The sequence below is a fragment of the Lepisma saccharinum genome, chromosome 27 (assembly GCF_977018435.1).
Source record: "Lepisma saccharinum chromosome 27, izLepSacc3.1, whole genome shotgun sequence".
Taxonomy (NCBI): Eukaryota; Metazoa; Arthropoda; class Insecta; order Zygentoma; family Lepismatidae; genus Lepisma; species Lepisma saccharinum.
Window position 1 is genome coordinate 36,680,866 of NC_139255.1, and position 19,348 is coordinate 36,700,213.

At 37.7% G+C, this 19,348-nt stretch overlaps 1 protein-coding gene across 6 annotated transcripts in view; it reads left to right on the plus strand.

The window, feature by feature from the left end:
* Nucleotides 1-15,014, plus strand: part of LOC145980126 (piezo-type mechanosensitive ion channel component-like) — a 224,241-nt gene extending 209,227 nt beyond the window's left edge. For 5 of the 6 annotated variants that reach the window (XM_083113141.1, XM_083113139.1, XM_083113143.1 and 2 more), the window contains 3 exons: nucleotides 3,005-3,239; nucleotides 8,505-8,625; nucleotides 14,561-15,014. In XM_083113141.1, coding sequence (XP_082969267.1) covers nucleotides 3,005-3,239; nucleotides 8,505-8,625; nucleotides 14,561-14,731 — 527 coding nt within the window. In that variant the 3' untranslated portion in view covers nucleotides 14,732-15,014. The remainder of the gene's footprint in view (nucleotides 1-3,004; nucleotides 3,240-8,504; nucleotides 8,626-14,560) is intronic. The other variant, XR_014440830.1, reaches the window with a different exon arrangement.
* The last annotated feature ends 4,334 nt before the right edge of the window (nucleotides 15,015-19,348 follow it).

Sequence of the window (19,348 nt, forward strand, 5' to 3'; positions counted from 1 at the left end):
GGTGTTATATTTGTACAATAATTGTTGCTTTTAAAACATTAAACTGGGCAATGTGATAATAACTTGGATGTTTAAGTTATATAGAAGCCTTTTATGACTCGAATGAACTTTGAATATGATATAATCTTATAAAGATTCGAAAGTTGTTAAATGACACTGATATGTATAATAGATGCCATCGTATCACGCCGCAGACGTGAATCGAACCTAGGACCCGGGTATCATAAATAAATAGGCTAATCACGTTATAAAAAGGGTCCCGCTGAAGCATTGAAAAAAGAGCTTCTTAAAAGCTCATCGCGACAGCGTCCTTCAGCGGAGTTGGAAAAACTCCGCTGACATTGCATTAGAAAATGAAATCAGGAATCAGCGTTCTTCCGCAGGATTGCCGTTGCGAGAGGACGCGATCGAAGCAAGCGTCGTAACGGCCGATAGTTCGAATTTCACATAAATAGGTCGCGTGAGAAAATCTCAGTCTTAGTTGTCTTCCGTCAGTCAGATGAAGTAGTTATTACAAAAGAAATCCGTGTCTAGTTGTTTGCAGTTTACGCGAGAGAGCTCCAAAGGCATCGTAAGTTCAGAAAGAGGAGCAAACGAACAATCGGGAAGTTAAAGTTATCTTTAGAATATCGGTCGGCGAAAGTACAGAGTTTGGAGCCCCCGGAGTTGCTCCCTCGTCCGTTTTGTTTCAGAGTAGGACCACGTCGATCCAAGGACCAGCGGAGAAGAGATCGCCGTAGAACTCCAGGTAACGAACATTCCTTGTCTTTCCTTCCCCTGCCTGTTCAGTCAAAGGTAGTGTTTAAATATATGTCCGTGTGTTCTTACTTACGGGGCTAGTCCCCTTGTAGTTAAGTGTCGACGTGCTCTCCAGAGCTACCCCCTTCCTTTTACAACGTTCCTCTCGCCTAACAAGCGAGTGGCTAAAGGCTGTCATAGCCTATCTACGATCCCCGCTCTTAGACTTTATACGTGGTGGAGGTGCGGGGCATCGATCCCCGTACCTCTCGCAAGGGCAATCCTGCTGAATTGGAAGCAGTGAATAGGTATCTGTTTTTATCTTCCTCAACGGGCAGGCTTGTAAATGTTACAGTTCCTCAAATGAGTGCTTTGAGGAAGGTCGCATAGAGTGACGCTTATATGTTCTACGTTTGGAGGTGATTTGATCAGATGATGAATTTCGAAAACTGAAGCTCAGAATTGTAGATACAAAGACTTGCTTTATCCTGGAAGCAGATAACAAAGATATATTTTTTTTATGTATAGCATTGATATCTTATAAATGTTCTTGTAAATATATGCATAATTTGATGCTATTGTAATTTTTCTTGTTTCTAGTTTTTATTTTTATTTTTATCAATATAATAATTATAAAGTTATCAGTATATGTAAATTTCCTTTTCAATATAGCACCATAGCTACCTATTGTGCTGATACTGAGTTTGAATTATACTGACAAAGTCGTTATAATGTCATTCCTTGCTGCTGGAATCCTCTTTCACTTGTGGAAACAAGTGAAAGAGGATTCCAATAACTTCATATTCCAACTTGATGGGGCACTGCCTTATTGGCACACTGAGGTGCATCGCTACCTGAATGAAGAACTCCTACACTGTTGGATTGGGTGATGTGCTGAAGGTGACTTAGTGCTTTTCCCATGGCCTCCTAGATCTCCCGACCTATCAGTTTGTGTTATTTTTCCTTTCGGGGCATGTGAAAGACATAGTGTATGTGCCACCCACTATCAACAACTTTGCTTGAGCTGCAGGATCGCATTACAGCTGCATTTACTATAATTAGTAGGGACATGCTAGAGCATGTGTGTGGCAAACTAGACTATCGCATAGATGTGTGTCGTGTGACGAAAGGAAGCCACATTGAACATTTGTGAAAGTATGTCTGAAACTTGGACAGTTTCTGCTTATTTTCATGTATCATTCTTTATTGTATGTGCTATGTATTTTGTAATGCAGCCCTTTTAAACCTGCTGAATCATTTATAATTACCCTATTTTTTTCACTTGTTACGAATTATGTTGTAATGGAAGTTCTCAAAGACATGGGAATCCTCCAAATGCCAGGTAATTTTGAAAATACACACCTAAAGGATGGAAAAATCAGGGAAGGTAAGTTTGTATTTTTTTTAACTTAGAAATGAATAATAAATGCCACTTTTTCCTTGAACCAGCTTCTTGACGGAAGATTTTCTACATAAAAATGTTTTTATAGTTTATTTTTGCTGATTTATGTTCAACAATGTTGATTAAACTTTATTCTCTTGAATATCAAGTGCAGTTTACCAGTTAAAATGTGGTTGTTAGCATGTTAAAGTGCCGCAGAATGGCCCGGAAATTTATTCTAGAATTGTTCGGAAAACCTGATAAAGTCAAGGAATTTGTTTACCAAAATGAGTGAGAACCCTGCATAACCATCACTACCTTAAAGTTCCATATGATGTATAATGCACAAATATATTTTGTATACATGATACATTTTCTCAGATTAATGGGAGGATGCATCCCTCTCCTCCCCTCCCCCACTTTGCTAATGATGCCAATGGAAGCCTACACCAAAGCCATCATGTAAATGATTGGTCATTCCACACAAGGTGAGAGGAAAACTTGTTCAGCGAGCATCACTTGGATACTTAATGAGCCCCAGATAACAGCTATTATGTTTGAACTAAACTTTCCAAGTGAAGTCACTGATATCTGCAACAATATAAAGTGCAGTGGCGTGCCCAGGATTTTCAAAAGAGGCGGGAGTACATATACATTTTTTTTAGAAGTCAGACCTCATTTTGCCATGTTTTTCTGCTTTTTTTTTTAAGGAATACTGGGACAAACGGGGGTTATAACCTCCCCTTCCCTTGGGCATGGCACTGATCAACTGAGTCCCATGCTAGTCATATAATACATTGTTCACACTGCCAGTATTAAAATGATACTTGACCTGTTTCAGTTCATTCTTTCATGTAATCCTATATTGATTTTTAACCCAAATAGGAGAGGGTTCACCATATCGAAATTTGATAGTAACTTTGAGGCATGCCAACTTTACAACACTCTCTGCTACGCACGAATGGTGGGAAGTTAGAGAACAGTGCAATGACTCATTCTACGAAAGTGTATTACGAAGAATACCATACAACAGAGACTGTGCAACTGATCCATATTTTAACATGTACATTTTCACCGACAAAAATTTCCCTTCTGAAATAAATTTTCTGTCAAGTTCTGGGTAAGTTCATCATATAGAATCTCTTGTTTATTATTTTTTTTTTCAGAAAATATATTTAAAATAAATTTCTGTTTAATTAGATCAGGGGTGCCCACATGGGGGTTTCATGATGTGCCTGCATCATGGGAATTTTTGGGGAGACAAAATTCTATACCAATTCTATATATCTTCACACAAAAATGTGGGGGATCGTTTTGTTTAGGGATGTGACGAAGCTGAAAATTTACTGATGCCGATGTACTCACCGGTAATTTTTGGAACCAATACCGATGCTGATATAAAACCAATTCTGATACATAAGATTATTAAACAGAAATGGGATGTTATTTTCAGCATGACAAAAATAAATTTGCTATGTACATTTTTATTTCATATCATACATATATACATATATATTCTCAAGAGATGCGAATGTACATTTGCATCTACAAAATGTTATGTAAACCTAGAGATTTAAATTAGTACACAAGCAGTTCTTTGAAAGGCAAAATGAATTCCTGTTCTTAATGTTGGAAATTTACTGCTGCCAGATTCAACTTCAGAAACATGAATTTTGGAAGCACTTCAGTAAGTAACCTACTTCTTCTCTTATCGCAAATCTGTTCAGCAACACTGAACACTCAATCACTAAATATTGATGCAGCAGGTATGCTCAAGTATTCTCTCAGCACTTGCTTCAGGTTTGAATACTCACTTTTGAATTTCCAATACAACAGCAGATCCTGGTTCAACAATGTACTGTTTTATTTCCGATTTTGAGTTAGGTTGATCCTCTGAATGAGAGTTTGCAAAAATTTTATTACAAAAACTCTACAATAATGACGAATCATAACCAAATTTTCACTAAATCTTACAAAACTAGAATATAAAACTTATTAGAAAGTAAAAACTCTAGTATAATCTGTACCGGTTTAAATATCGGATTTTTGCTGATGCCGATACTGATGTCAATTTCTGCCGATTTTCATAAATCTGTAATCGGCTTCGGCACATCCGTAGTTTTGTTTGATTCACTTGTTATTGATTTTTAGTTTTGGTTATTATATATAGTTTTTCTATCTACCTGTGGGTAATTGCAGCGATAGGGTTGAAATGAAACACCACCTCTTATGCCTTTAAAATTGGTTTTTATGGGGAGGGGGTCATGCTGTTTGCATTAATACAAGATTAGTCGCGCAGACAAACTGTGAAGAATAAGGTTCAGTACACCATCAATGGCAGTGAGCCTGAGCAGTTTGGTACGTTTTATGTTAGCAAACATGAAAGGGAGCCTAGAGTACCTAAAGAAAACATATATTGCTTAAATATATCTGTATTATATTGTTCCGCAAATTTTTTTTGAACAAAATAATTTGAGTAAGTATTTCTGCATAAAAGGGGGGGGGGCGAATATTCTACCTTTTTTAGGGGAGTGCATCATAGGCTTAAGGAGGGATGGGCACCCCTGAATTAGATAAAGATATATAGGCTTAATTAAAAGTATATGTTGAGTGTATGTGACACTGTTCTCCTTACTACCATTTTTTATAATGTTTTGGACATAAAATCAATATTAAATGAAGGGCTCGGGTGTAAAACATGGTAAGTGACGTTTTGGTCATTTCTGAGTTCATTTAGAAAAAAATGTCTGAAACTATACTGTAGATAAAGTGATTTTGTGTTGTGTTTACCAATTTCCGCTTCACTGAGCCCAATGTAAATTGTATGACATGGCAATTTCACCAGAAAATTGAAGGATGGCACATTTTATTTTGTAACTCAAAAATGACCAAAATGTCACTTATGTTTTACACCTGAGCCCTTCAAATAAAAGGGTATTAATGTTACATTCTTACGTTTTGATCTTCAAAATTTCTGACATTTCTAGTGTCCATAAATCATAATTCAGAGGACCACAATTCATAAAATGTGCAGAGTGACATGCATTTAGCATGTGTGTTACCTTAGAAATTGGGAATTAATGTAGGGTGAGGAAAGTTGAGGAATACAGTAGGCCAGTGGCGTGGCGTGGATTTTTAAAAGTGTTACCGGTTATCAGTAGGACATTTAAGGGAGACTTGGGCGCCTCCCCACCTCATGCCCCCCCCCCCCAATGTCTTCCAAGTAGTTCATATAATATTAATCTGGTACGTATGCAATTCAATACTAGATTTTGGTAAAGTTATTAATCAGAAAAAAAAATGTTGACATAAGGACTAAAGTGAAATCGCAAACATTGGTTGTTGACACAATAATACGTAATTTGATACTTACAGAAACATCGAAGGCTACTTATAGAGCAGATCAATCCGTCTTTGAAAATAGTTATATGATGCTGGGATCCCGGGTTCGAAACCTAGCTTGGGCATGGGCGTTTGTGATGTCTATTCATCAATTTAATCATATCATCACTCATCCCCATCTTCGCAAATTAGCCAAAAGTGGCACAAGCGAAGCAAAATCAATCAAATCAAATCAAAAAACTTCTATGATGCTGTCATAAAGAGAAGTTTTTCATTTGAATTTGAATTTTTGGGTGCGTCATGGTCATGGTCCATGTTATCCACATCTGAATTCGACACGTTTTGTTTTTTTCACCCGAAAATAGAGTACATGGCCAACAAAAGAGTTTAGAAAACTGCACACATCCACATAACCACGGATAGTCGTTATACCACGAAACATTGAAATGTCGGTCATATCCAGCAGACGACTTGGTTTTTAAATCGTTAAAAATAGGCTTTGGCCTCCCTTTCGCCACAATTTCGATGTTTTCTGCAAAATAACGAACCGAAAGATTGCTTCAAAATATCTTCTATCGCACGATTACACACACTGTCCAGATAGGATGAACCCGTCACCTCGGAACTCGGGGCAAGCTTCATAAATTAATTGACAATGCCCGAAAACAACATAAAGACGAAAGACACCAGTCACAAAACTCCCACTGCACAGTCCCTCCCACAAACCGTTGTTTACTTTTGTAACACGTGAAGCACCCTCCTTGCCCCCTCCCCTCTCAGCATCGGCCCTTCCCCAATATTTCCTTCGGAACCTGCAAGAAGTCCAGTTCTACTAATGTTGCCATCTTAGTTCTTTTGAAACCAGATTTGCCCAAATCGCGATACATTTTCGTTTCAAATAAGACGTATGTAGAGTAGATGTAGTCTTCATCTGTTTCCTAACTACTCCCACTCCCATGTTTCGCTAAATCCACTGAAATCTCATTTCTGACACCACTACTATTTCGTATATTTTACGTCCTTTGCTACGTTTAAGGCTTTCGCTTTATAGGATAATCGTGACGATGACGATGCGTGGTGAATTATTGAAATAAAATTAATATTTCTTTGTGTATGTAATTATTAATTTTTATAATTATGTAAGTAAAATAATAACAACGAACATTGAAATAACCATTTCTTGCTGAGGATTCGAACCTGCGACACCTGACACTTCAGAGCGTGCTAAAATAACAATCGGGAAATTATGCTTGTAAGTATTGTTTTCACCCAAAAACAGTTCTACCACCTCAAAAACATTGCTTCAATCCGAAATTATTGCATTCCTGCGACAACGTATGTCAATGTCAATCTGTATTATCAACAATTCTCACAAATTCCTGTAACCGAAATAATATTATATGTGTGAAATATAGAATTTTAGGTTGACATTTTTAGAAGGACAGACCCCTTGACCATACCCATCCCTCTCCTCTCCTTCTCGCCCATGATGTCGAAGAAGGACAAAGAGGACTTTCATAATCGCTGATATTTAGTGTAAATACAAATTATCACTTGGTAGTTTGCTTTTGCCCCAGTGTGATTTGATTTTTTTAAATTTTGATTTGGCGATTTAAGTCCACTTCATGAACAGTAATGCTAATCGGGACAGTTTAAAGTTGGATCCGAACCACTTGTGCCTCCACCGGGTATCGAACCCGGAATCCCTTGATTATAAGGCTGCGACGCTACTAACACTGCGCCATCGTTCCCCAGTGTGACTGGACACCTTCAGAGTAAGATAGACCCGATTAGGCGACTTAGCTCTTTTCTGTCAATTGAATATGGCAACACTGGTATGTTTCCTGTAAGGATCACCGGCAACTGCGCCGGCTAAACAGCCCGCCTCCTCCTCCCGCCATAACAGTCTTTACCGCTACGCCAAGTCTTCCTTTGGTGGGCTCAGGGTCCTTCCCTCATGTTGCCTGTGGAGCGTACCAGATCAGTCCTCCTCTTCGCTTTTGCCGGTGTCAGAAAAAATGTCAGTCTGCAATGTTTACTTTACGACAATATTACCAGTTTATGTACGTAATAATATTTTAAGACAGGTTCTTCAATTCTTTATATTTTAGTGTTACCTGCGGTAACAGCGGCTACATGCACGCCACGCCTCTGCAGTAGGCAAATTTGTAATAAAAATCGTGCGTGTGGAGATATCTGAATGGCAGGACAGTGCAGAAAAAAATTGTGTATTGTTGCCCAAAGTTGATACCAACGATACATTCCACAACCCGTTATGTTTCCCAGCTGAGGCAACATTCCATATGTCTGAAAAGTAAACAGATATAATTGCCTCATCAAGAAGTCCAGAAATCTGCAAATTCTCAACAAGGAATGCTGTGCCACCCAATAAAAAGCTGCTTGGCAGGTCTTGGCCCTCATAAACCTCTTATGCCAGAGAGTTTATTTCAATTTTTTTTTTTTTTTTATGGAGTTCATGTGTACTAGATGTGGAAAAAAAATCAATCTCTGTATGTGGAGGAAAACATGTCACTAGCAAATTTGTATAGATTCAGATTGTATGATAATTCCTTTTAGCTCAATAAATTTGCCTGTGTACTGAAGAAAGAATATCTTGCATCATGCATCCTCAACAATGTAAATAAAATTCCATATGTATTTTTTAATTCAAATATTTTTGGTACTACCTGGTACCATGGTGGAATAAAATTATGAAATGTTGTTAATAGTATAGAAACAGCAAAAGATGTTATTCCTTTTCCTTACTTTGTCTATCATTATCAAAATAGTTAATTTTAAAAATTGATCTTTCAATGTTATTTGCTGAGTGCAGCTAAACTCAAAGCCCTAGAATAGTAAGTCTTAAATAAGGAATCGTACACTATTTACAAGAAATAGTGAAAAAATAGAAAAGCTACTAGCTTTACACTTATGTAATTAATGTCTCCCTTAAATTAATTATAAAAAATTGTAACATTGCATGTTAATCATGTTTCATTCTTTAATATTTGTATTTAATTACTTCTTACTTATTTCTTTGTAGGGTTTTTGGAATTTACGTGACGATAGTGTTTGTTGTAAGTAGATACATTAGGCTGTTATTCTACAAATTATGTTTTGTTGCTCAGTATGAAGAAGTGCCAGGCATAGATAGAATATATCAGGTAATATTAAAAGCTAAGGATGTAGGGATATGAATTTTTATCAATGTCATTATAGTGGTGATATAAAAATTACCAATAGTGAAATATGGATTGAAGTAAAATGGTCAAAATTTTGGAAAAACTGGGATGATCTTTGCAGATTGATTCATAACCAAATCCATTGCATGTTCGACACTAATTTTTAAAAATAAGCCTACAAAAGCCTACGCGTGTACAGATCACCGCTCAGGAGAAGATCCCTGCCGGAATTCAAGTGACATAGCGGCAGGCGACTCCACTATTAGGGTTGGGGGAGTGCAACCTGGGTCAGAAACAAGCGCTGTCGTCTCTCTGTAAGCTGTAAGGCTTGAATCTCATCTACTCTCAAGCAACGCTCAAATCACTGTCCGCGCACGGTCAGGGCGTATCCACATTAGCGGTCAAGGTATGATCATCGTCAATCTGGTGTTGATTTCTTGACAAAGTACACTTATTTTTTAATTATTTTTTTTTATAAAGAGAACGCCGATTGTACTAACTACAATGTTTAAGATATTTTCAACGACGGGATTGGCTATTACAGCACTGGCGTTCGAAGAAAATGGTAAAGAAAAAAAGAATTGTAAAAGTGGAGAATGTTTATTCGCACTTACAATGTGCAAAGCTACAAATGCAACAATGGTAAACATTACTTTGTCGGTCTAGGTTTGCCATGAAATTTTTTGGGCTGATTGTTTCATATCGACATTGTTGATCATTTCTTTTATTTAAACGTTTCCGATACAACACGGCTAAATAATGTACAGGATAAGCAATACAAAAATATTCTGTACACTGGAAAAAAAAAACAGCAACCAATGAGAAATAAACAAATTCATAGTTCAAAACTTAATAAAGAAAATCAAAATTGGCCAAACTTACTGCACTTATGAAAGAGGTTGTGCCAGATCATCATCCCCATCATCCTCTTCATTGCAACTTGTGGTGCTTTCTGAAGAACTGTCGCTGTCGCTGTCGTCTGCTCCTCCAAAAGAAATAATTATTCGTTCGACCTCGTCTTCCATCAGTCTGTCCTTTTCCCAGTACTCTTTCTCAAGTTTTTCCACGTGCGCGCAGTACCCCTTCCAGTCCTCTTGGTTGCAAGATGCAATTCCGTGTACAGTGAGATCATGTAGTTGGGATACCGACCACGATCCCGATATATGATGATCCCGCACATATTTTTTAACTTTCGCCCAAGCTAATTCGATGGCGTTCAAATCACATGCATAAGGTGGTAAACAGAGTACTGTATGGCCATACTGCTGCAGTGTCTTGTCCACACGGAAGGTTTTCTCTTGTGGCTTATTAGCCTGTATTAGTTCGTGCAATTCGACTTTCCTCATGCTTGCGTCGAACGGGACGTTATGATTTGTCAGCCACGTTACCATGTCTGACTTAAGGCTGTAGCTCGAGGGAACCTTTTCCACCTGCACAGTATGATAAGGAGCATTATCTATGATGACAATGGACCGATGGGGTATATTCGGGACCAGCTTCTCTGTCAGCCACTTTTCAAAGTTTGAGCTGTTCATTTGCCCATGGTAGTCTCCTGTGGAGCAGCCTGCTTTATAGATCAGGCTTGCATTGGGAATGAACCCATTACTGCAACCTGCGTGGACAATAATAAATCGATGTGCAGAACTTGCGTTAGATATCACACCCGAAATATCATTTGACTGCCAACATTTGTTTGATATTACAGGGTGGCTCAAAAAGTCACTTAACACCCCCGATACGAGACTACTGCAGCGCGCAACATGGAAATGGTGATGACCAATCGTTATCAGGTCAAGGGAGAACCACATTGACGCCACCCACGTGGTCGGCGGCCATCTTGATGTCCGCCATCTTGAATTCAACGTCAGAATTTTAAATGGGAATGGGGTGATATGATATATCAAATCAGGCTAGAATTTCACGAGAAATGCAATGGTGAAGGTTTTTCCGACGTATCTTGAACCAGTAAAATGTTATGACTTAATTCTTGTACCAATATGCTCCTTTTCGAAGTGTTAGAAAAATGCCTTAAAATTTGTTTAGCACATCGGTAATGCATCGAGATCAAAGTGATGTCTAGGGAGAGAAGTTCGCATGCCATTGCACAAGATTTTAATCGGATACATCCATGAAGAGCTGCGCATTATGAATGGTTGACGCGAACAATTTACAGTGTGACGCTTCCATTGAATTAAAAGTCCCTCACAGTGACAAGGCTAATGTTTATCTTCATAAGGAAGTTCATAAACAGAATATGCAACCCTTGTCATCTGATAAAATAACTTTGAACAGAAACTGCTTCACAACGTTCCCATAATGTTCTGGTGTTCCTCCCTATTGAAAAAACTCTGTAAAAAGTACCTTCTTCCATAAGCAAGGATGAAAAAAACTGTTTATTTAACAAATGCAAGTAGCCCTAATCATTTAAGGTTCCGTTGATGAAAAATTGACTATCCCATCGTGTTCCACACAGCACGACACACCATTAACTTACCAGCATTAACCATTCAGCTTTGATCTGTCGAAAATGGGTTATCAGATAAAAATCATCGAATATTCTGTTTATGAACTTCCTTATGAACATAAACATTAGCCTTGTCACTGTGAAGGACTTTTCATTTAATGGAAGCATCACACTGTAAATTGTTCGCGACAACCATTCATAATGCGCAGCTCATCATGGATGTATCCGATTAAAATCTTGTGCAATGGCATGCGAACTTCTCTCCCTAGACATCACTTTGATCTCGATGCATTACCGATGTGCTAAACAAATTTTAAGGCATTTTTCTAACACCTCGAAAATGAGGAAATTGGTACAAGAATTCAGTCATAACTTTTTACTGGTTCAAGATACGTTGAAACAACCTTCACCATTGCATTTCTCGTGAAATTCTAGCCTGATTTGATATATCATATCACCCCATTCCAATTTAAAATTCTGAAGTTGAATTCAAGATGGCGGACATCAAGATGGCCGCCGACCACGTGGGTGGCGTCAATGTGGTTCCCCCTTGGCCTGGCAAGGATTGGTCATCACCATTTCCACGTTGCATGCTGCAGTGGCCTTGTACCAATGGTGTTAAGTGACTTTTTGAACCACCTTGTAGATTGGTGTCCACGGCCGTTTCGTCAACATACACAAGTGTGCGATTCTCTTCCCGAAATCGTTTTATGGCACGTAAATATCTGCTCCACCATGTCAAAATGTCCGGTCTCTCCATTAAAATTGTCCTCTTGTTCCTGCAGGTCTTCCATTCAAAGCCGGCTCTTCTTATCAAACGACACAAAGAATCCTCCTTCCACGGGAAATTAATTTTTTGTCGTATGACAGATAAAAGTTTACCACAGGTCAGCATGCTTTTTTTACTTATGTACATGTCACGAATTGAATTCCTGATTACATTCATGTCAAAATCATCGAGAGTCACATTACGGTGAGGTGGCCTTTTCCTAATCTTTCCGGAGGAAACTAGTTTTCTCATCAGTGACCGCTCATTCCGTTCACGCGATTCTTTCCGAATCCTCTTGATTGTCGGCTCCGACAAACCTGTTGCTGCAGACGCATGCTTGGTGCTCTGCGTAACTGGCTGCAAATATTGCTTTTCTTCAGATTCATGATCGCAAAAGTCAATTACTTTGCTGACAATATTACGAACTTCACTATGCACAGTAGCACCTTTCCTCCTTACACCTGCCATAACTCTTACAACACGATGCCCATGAACACCACGAAAAATCACACTTAAACACCCACGCAAAAGCATTTCCTCAACAACAATGACCGCAGCGGAAGACTTCCTGCTACCCCTAGAATCTGCAAATAGACGGTCTTCCCCTGACCCTCCGTACGTCCTCACCCTTCATTTAGGGATCTTCTCGTGAGCGGTGAGCTGTATAGAACATCTTGATAATGTCAGACAAGGAAGATTCGGCACAGGGTTCAGTGAATATCCCATTAAAGAAGGTCATCAGATTAACTCTTGGTGTACATGTTCCACAGTAACATTACTTTAATTTCCTGTACATGTTATGCCCATTCCAGATATTCTGCCATATATATATATATATATAAAAACACACACACACACACACACACACACACACACACACAGAGAGAGAGTGAGTGAGTGAGTGAGTGAGTGAGTGAGTGAGTGTACAACTTTGCTTCCGCCGTTTTTCCCCACAAATATGACGCTGGAATGAAAAACATTGCTTACCCAGGCATTATTCAAAGTATTGTCCATCGCTGGCCACTACTTTCTCCCATCTTTCAGGCAGCGTACGAATGCCGCATCTAAAAAATTGTTCATCTTTGGAGGCGATCCACGAATCGATCCACTTTTTGACTTCTTCATAAGATCGGAAGTGTTGGTCAGCCAGTTCATGAGCCATTGATCTAAACAGGTGATAATCAGAGGGAGCGATGTCTGGAGAATAAGGCGGGTGGGGTAGGACGTCCCATCTTAATGTTTCCAAGTACGTTTTCACCACTTTGGCAACGTGGGGTCATGCGTTGTCATGCTGAATCATACCCATGGCCTTCAGACGTTTTGAAATGGCTTCCTGTGTCACTCCCAATGATCGTGGCAATTCTTCTTGAGTTTGACGCGAGTCTTCACTCAGCAATGTCTCCAATTCTGCATCTTCGAAAACTTTCTGTCTTCCACCACTATGCCGGTCTTCGACGTTAAAGTCACTGTTCTTGAAGCGTTGAAACCACTCACGACAGGTTCTCTCACTTATAGCATCCTCACCATACGTACTGGAGAGCATTCGATGAGCCTCAGCCGCACTTTTCTTCATATTGAAACAAAAAAGTAGAATCTCCCGCAAATGGCGAGAATTTGGCTCGTACACTGACATTTTCAATCGCGAACAACTTCACGATGCACACACCACTCGACTAATGTTTGAATGGGGTTATCTTGACAGAGGTCCAAGCTAACTGTGTGACGTCTGCGATCTGCTTCTTTCGACCGCTACTTCCTGTTGTTGCCACCTGTCGGAAAATGGCGGAAGCAAAGTTGTACACCTTGTATATATAATACATTTAGAAATACATTTCGGTAGGGATCAGAACCAAGTGTATCACAAATGATAATAATATATGTTCGTAATTAATACGTTAATAGTTCTGTTCATAGCAATAATTATAAAATATGTAAATTAATGTTGTTGTTATTACATGGTGAAAAATGGTATAAGAATAGGAATAGAACAACACGTATTCACTACCTAGCTTATGTGTAGTTAAGATTGATTAAATTTGTATAAAAACAACTATACTGGCAAGGAAATTAATATAATAAAAAAATCGAATATTCATTGAATAACAAAAAACAGTTGATGAAAAGTAAAGTTCCTGATTAATCTTTTGTGCCTATTTTGAGAAGAAGTAGTGTGCATAAATCTTCTAAAGTACTGTCAATTCAATGCCCTATGTTCACAATCTAAGTTTAGCAGATATAATAAATAACCTTTGATTATACAAGAAATGCTGAACAAGTATATTTTGATTATTTAATTTTAATACTTGATAAGTCTTTCGAGGGGATCTATACCACCTACACCCCCTTCTAAATATGTCCTTGACATCAGGTTGCCTGTGGCTACCATTAAACATGGGGTAAGGACAATTAGTGCCATCTCCCTGCAATTGGGTCAACTCGCTTGATTAGCTCTTAGAATAGCTTACTGGCACATATGGGATTAATATTAACTTACTGAAAAGTTTAAAGCTTAACCAGGGACTGAACCTTGCATGGAATATCAAAGACTGTTGTTTGAGAGTCAGATTTTCATTAACTTTTCAGCAAGTTAATATTAATCCCATATGTGCCAGTATGCTATTCTTACAGCTATTTGAGGTTGAAAAATTGATTAATTTTCATGTGTATATGTATATTTTTATTAGCTGTGCATGGACATTTACACAGTGAGAGAGAGAGGTGAATATCAACTTGAAGAGGACTTATATGCAAGGCTGCTGTTCCTGTATCGATCTCCTGAAACAATGGTTACATGGACGAGGTTAAAAAGTCAAGAAAGCCTTGAGGACGAGCAATCCATTGAACCTGCACAATAGGATTGTTGCAGCATGCAAATGTTTTACTCCTGATTGTATCAATAATATGTGCATATACAATATACATATACATGTATAATACAATTTCCTCACTCTAAAGCCAAGATTATGAATATGTTTTTCCTTTTCAAAAAGTCATAAAAGAGAGCCATAGACAATCACAGATTGCATTTAAATTTTCAAAGTCTATTAAAGATGTCAAATTGTAATCTATGATTTGCTAATATTATACTATAAAATTTGTAAATTTTAGTAAAGGTTAAAGTTTATCTGTCATACAAAATTACCTTGTTAACTTTTCAATTTTTGTAAATGATTTCTAAGCATATCCATTTTTATTAAAGCTCTTTTTTTATTCTTACAGAAAATAAAATATTAAAAAAAACTATTTTACTTCATTCATTGTCATGTGGTTCTTTTCCTTTTTGTTTTATTGATTACTTGTAATTATTTTGGGCTTGTGTTATTATAGTAATTACTCTCAGAATAGAGAGGTACGCACATGATGTAAAGGCAATAACCATGTTAAATACATGTTAAAATTTAAAAAGTATAATATATTATATTGTTGGACTGTCACATACACAAACTGCATTGTTGGTGTTTGAGGTAGAGGATCATAGATGGCAGCATGCAAAAAGAATGACACTTATGTTTGATGATGCATAAAGCAGTTTAAAAAGTGGGCCAGAGATGGCAGCACTCAAGAAAACATATACAATTGTAAAAATAGAAAAAGGAAAGTGCTGATGTGGTGAAATAATGATTGTAGATATTAATACTAATTATAATGAAATAAATAAACTAACTGAGCACAATAATAGAATATAAATAAGGTGGAAAGGGTAATTAATATTCAAGAATAGCATAAGTGATCATTATATAAAAGTAAGGAAGTCGAATAGTAATTACGATTCTGAGTCTTTTTCAGTTCCCACAAAATGAGAGTTTTGTGCAGCTTTTGGGTTGTTTTGTCCCAGGTGTAGTGCCATCTCACGGCAGGCACCCAAGCACTTTTGGTAGGCGCATCTATTGCAGGTCCAAGTTAAGGTTAGCGCCGGCCAGGCGGCGATCTTTAACTAACCCCTTTCTCTTTGTCTGGGAGATCAATTTCAGTATTGTTGGATTTAAATCCTGGTAGAATCAAGCCCATAGCCAGAATTTTATTTTGGGAGGGGCTCGTCCCTCATGAGCAGCTGCCATCTAACGGCAAAAATGTGCAGGGGGAGAAGCCCTGAACATGAATTTCTCAGTATAACTTATTATACAAGATGTTTAATTATGCTTAGGAAGTAAAATTAATTACCAATATACACTATTTAAATTTAGATATGGGGGGGGGGGGTCTTCAGCATCCCTAGCCCTTCCCCTGGCTACATGCCTGGGTAGAGTGCTAGGATCACATGGTCAAGTGTAAGTCCTTGCACAGTAGAGAATCACATTTACATGGAAAGAAATTGCTAGAGTGCAAAACGTTGATATACATACAAGGATTTGACTTTTGTTAGTGATTGATCTTGTATGAAAAAGGACTGCAACTGTCTTGCGACTCATGAAGAGGGCCTCTATAAATGAGTGTTGCAAGGGAATGGGCCAGGAAAGTAGAATTGACATTGTTTGATTGATTGTAGAAAAGAGCTGATACAGAAAGTTCATGCAATCACCCAGCGACGGCTCAAAGGGCCAGTGGCATATGCTGGTTTTAACTAGTGAGTAATCTCAGACACTTGATTCATCCATCCACTCCTAAAGTCTCCCTGCAAATTTATCTCCGCACCCATACAGGATTTATGAATATATGTGTGGAAAATTTTACCTTATTGTTGCGACCACTATCGATTAATTGTTGTGATTGCAGTTAATCTATGTTTAGAATTTCAAATAATAAAACCAGAAAGTATAATAAACCTATAAAAAAACTGTAACAGAATATGAAATGAATGTGCTAGTGAAATAAAAACCCTCAATATTAATTGAAGTGTAAAATTCAAGTTACCCAAGTACCCAATTTTTGTTTTCATACATGGAAGTATAAGTTCAAGACCTGTGGTACAAAAGATGCTACTGGCCTACCTGCATTAACGATTTGCAATTTCTCCAGAAAAAGAACTCGTTCCAAATATATTCACACGCAAATGTTCTATTATATCCATTGCCTTTAACTTCAGTAAACACAGCACTAACACAAATACTAAACCACTAACAGCTTAACAAATAATAAATTTTCGAATCGCCAATAGGAACACCAAGAACAAAGCCAACTACAACACGCATTCAATTCCCCGCTCCAATCTTCTATTGTGGTTCCTTCCTGCTTGTCTCAGAATGGAATTCCCTATGGATGCTGAAAAATTCCCTTTCCCTGCGGTTCTATAAAATGGAATCATTGCGTTTGTTCTTTATATATTTTACATTCATATATATCTTTCATTTTTATGATCATTATTAATCTAAAGAGGGGGGAGCAACTTAAATTAACTAATATATGTGTACGTATATATAAAATTTATTTCTGATAGCTTTACCTTTCAAAAATTATTCATTTCTGTGAAAGAAGTACTCTCACTGGTTTTGAAGGCTACAAAGAGAAAGTAATCACTCATTTTAAAATACAAAAATGAAAAAAGTAAGCATATAAATAGTTTAATTACTTCATTGATCGATTAAATTGTTATTTTACATCTCTTTTGTGCCACTTTTGGCTAATCACGACGAGTGATATTAAATTGATGAAGGAACATTTACAAAGAACACCCATGCCAAGGCTGGTATTCGAACCTTGGAGCTCTGGCATCGTAGGGATCTGTGCTAACCACTCCGCCACAGAGGTCGGTGTAATTTCTTGAAATTCTAGTTCAAATTTTAATTTATTTAATTACCTTTATCTTCAATATTTAAGATTTTTTCCTTTGACAAATTTTGTTCAAATACCAGAGATCAGGAAGACAGAAGCAAATGTAAAATGAGAATTAACAGAATTGGTTCGCAAATGTTGTTCAGATTTCTCTGTTTCTCGCACACTTTAAGATGTATTTTCCCTACTTCCCTTTTCATTACGTAATTTGTGAACCCAGAATTCCCATTCCTGAGAAATTTCCCTGTCACAAACAACACCGCTCCTATGATAAAAAGGCATCGGGGAAGGGAAGAATGACAGAAGAGGGCAGCAAGGGCTCTGGGGTGGAGAGTGTGACTGATGGACTCTCTCCAGATAGGCGTTGAGCCAGGCAAGTTGTCAGTACCACTCGGGGGGGGGGGGGATGGGTTCTAATATGATTTTTTGGAAAGTTTGGGATGCCCAGAGATGGAAAATGTATGATAGCATGTCATAACTCTTTGCCTTCTGTGTGTTATCACTCCACTCCCCAGATAACCTTGATGTAAATGGAAAGTTTTGATATTTTTATAATATTTTGACTTTTACTATTAGAAATGACAATTACAGTAATTCTGATCTAAATTTTTAATAACTTAATTGACAAGTTGGATGGGATGTAACACCATTACTGGAGTCAATTGCCTATTTGCCCATCATTAATACCGATATCTCTGAATTAACAACTGAAGTATGCAGCTGTGAGAATGACAGTAGCAGTCGAAGAACAGTATAAGAGTTCATTGAGGAACGTGGGCAAGTGGTACAGTGTGTCTCAAAAGTTTTAGGACAATGACATTTTAAACTAGGCAACCCATTTACACAAGGCGTTGGTGGGTTGCGTGTAGAGTTAGGCTCAAATTCAGGGTTGCCACATGCACAATAGATATTTATAAAATACGCGAAATAAATAAAAACAAGTATTATTGTATAAAATTATTAAAAATATCACAATTATATCACATGTGACAAAATTCTTTCTCAAAGAAAAAAAAAAGTTTTCTAGTATTTCATCACTGATGAGTCTACAGAAAGGAAAAGAGGTGAGATAAAACGAGAGGTGACAAAGGAGAGGAGAAAGAGAAAGTGAAAGAAGAAGAGGAAAAGTAGAGGAGAGAAGAAAGATAGGATAGACGAGGAGAGGAGATGTAGGGAGGAGAATGGAAAAAGATTCTAGGAGAGATGAGGAAAATGGAGCAAAGAAGATAGAAGAGGAGAAGAGGGGAGTGGAGAGTAAAGTAAAGGAGAGAAAAACAGAAGAGGAGAAGAGTGCAGTGGAGTCGGAAATCTAAGACAGGAGAGGAGATACGAGGAGTGGGATGGAGATAAGATGCGAGAAAAGTAGGGAAGGCGATATGAGATAAAAGCAGAGCGAGGAGAAGGAGAAGAGAAGAACAGAAGGGACTGAAGAGAAGAGGTAGTTGCAGAAAATATCGTCTCAGCGTCAAGAATTGATGCATTGGTCAAATTATCGACATGAAACATTCAATAACATTTTGAAATGTATTGGAGAATGTATTAGATCGGTTCGAAATGCCTTTAGGCTTAGTTCAGAGCAAGGTAAAATCTTCCATGTAAGATCTTTGATTTTACCTGCGATTATACCACTAAAAACATGAATGTAATTTTAATATTTATAAGAATTATCCAAATTTTGTCCACTTCTCGGTTCGTTGAAATGGAGATTTTGTAATTTAATATTTCCCCTCCCCAATCGTTAATTCCAAACTGAATCATTCCGT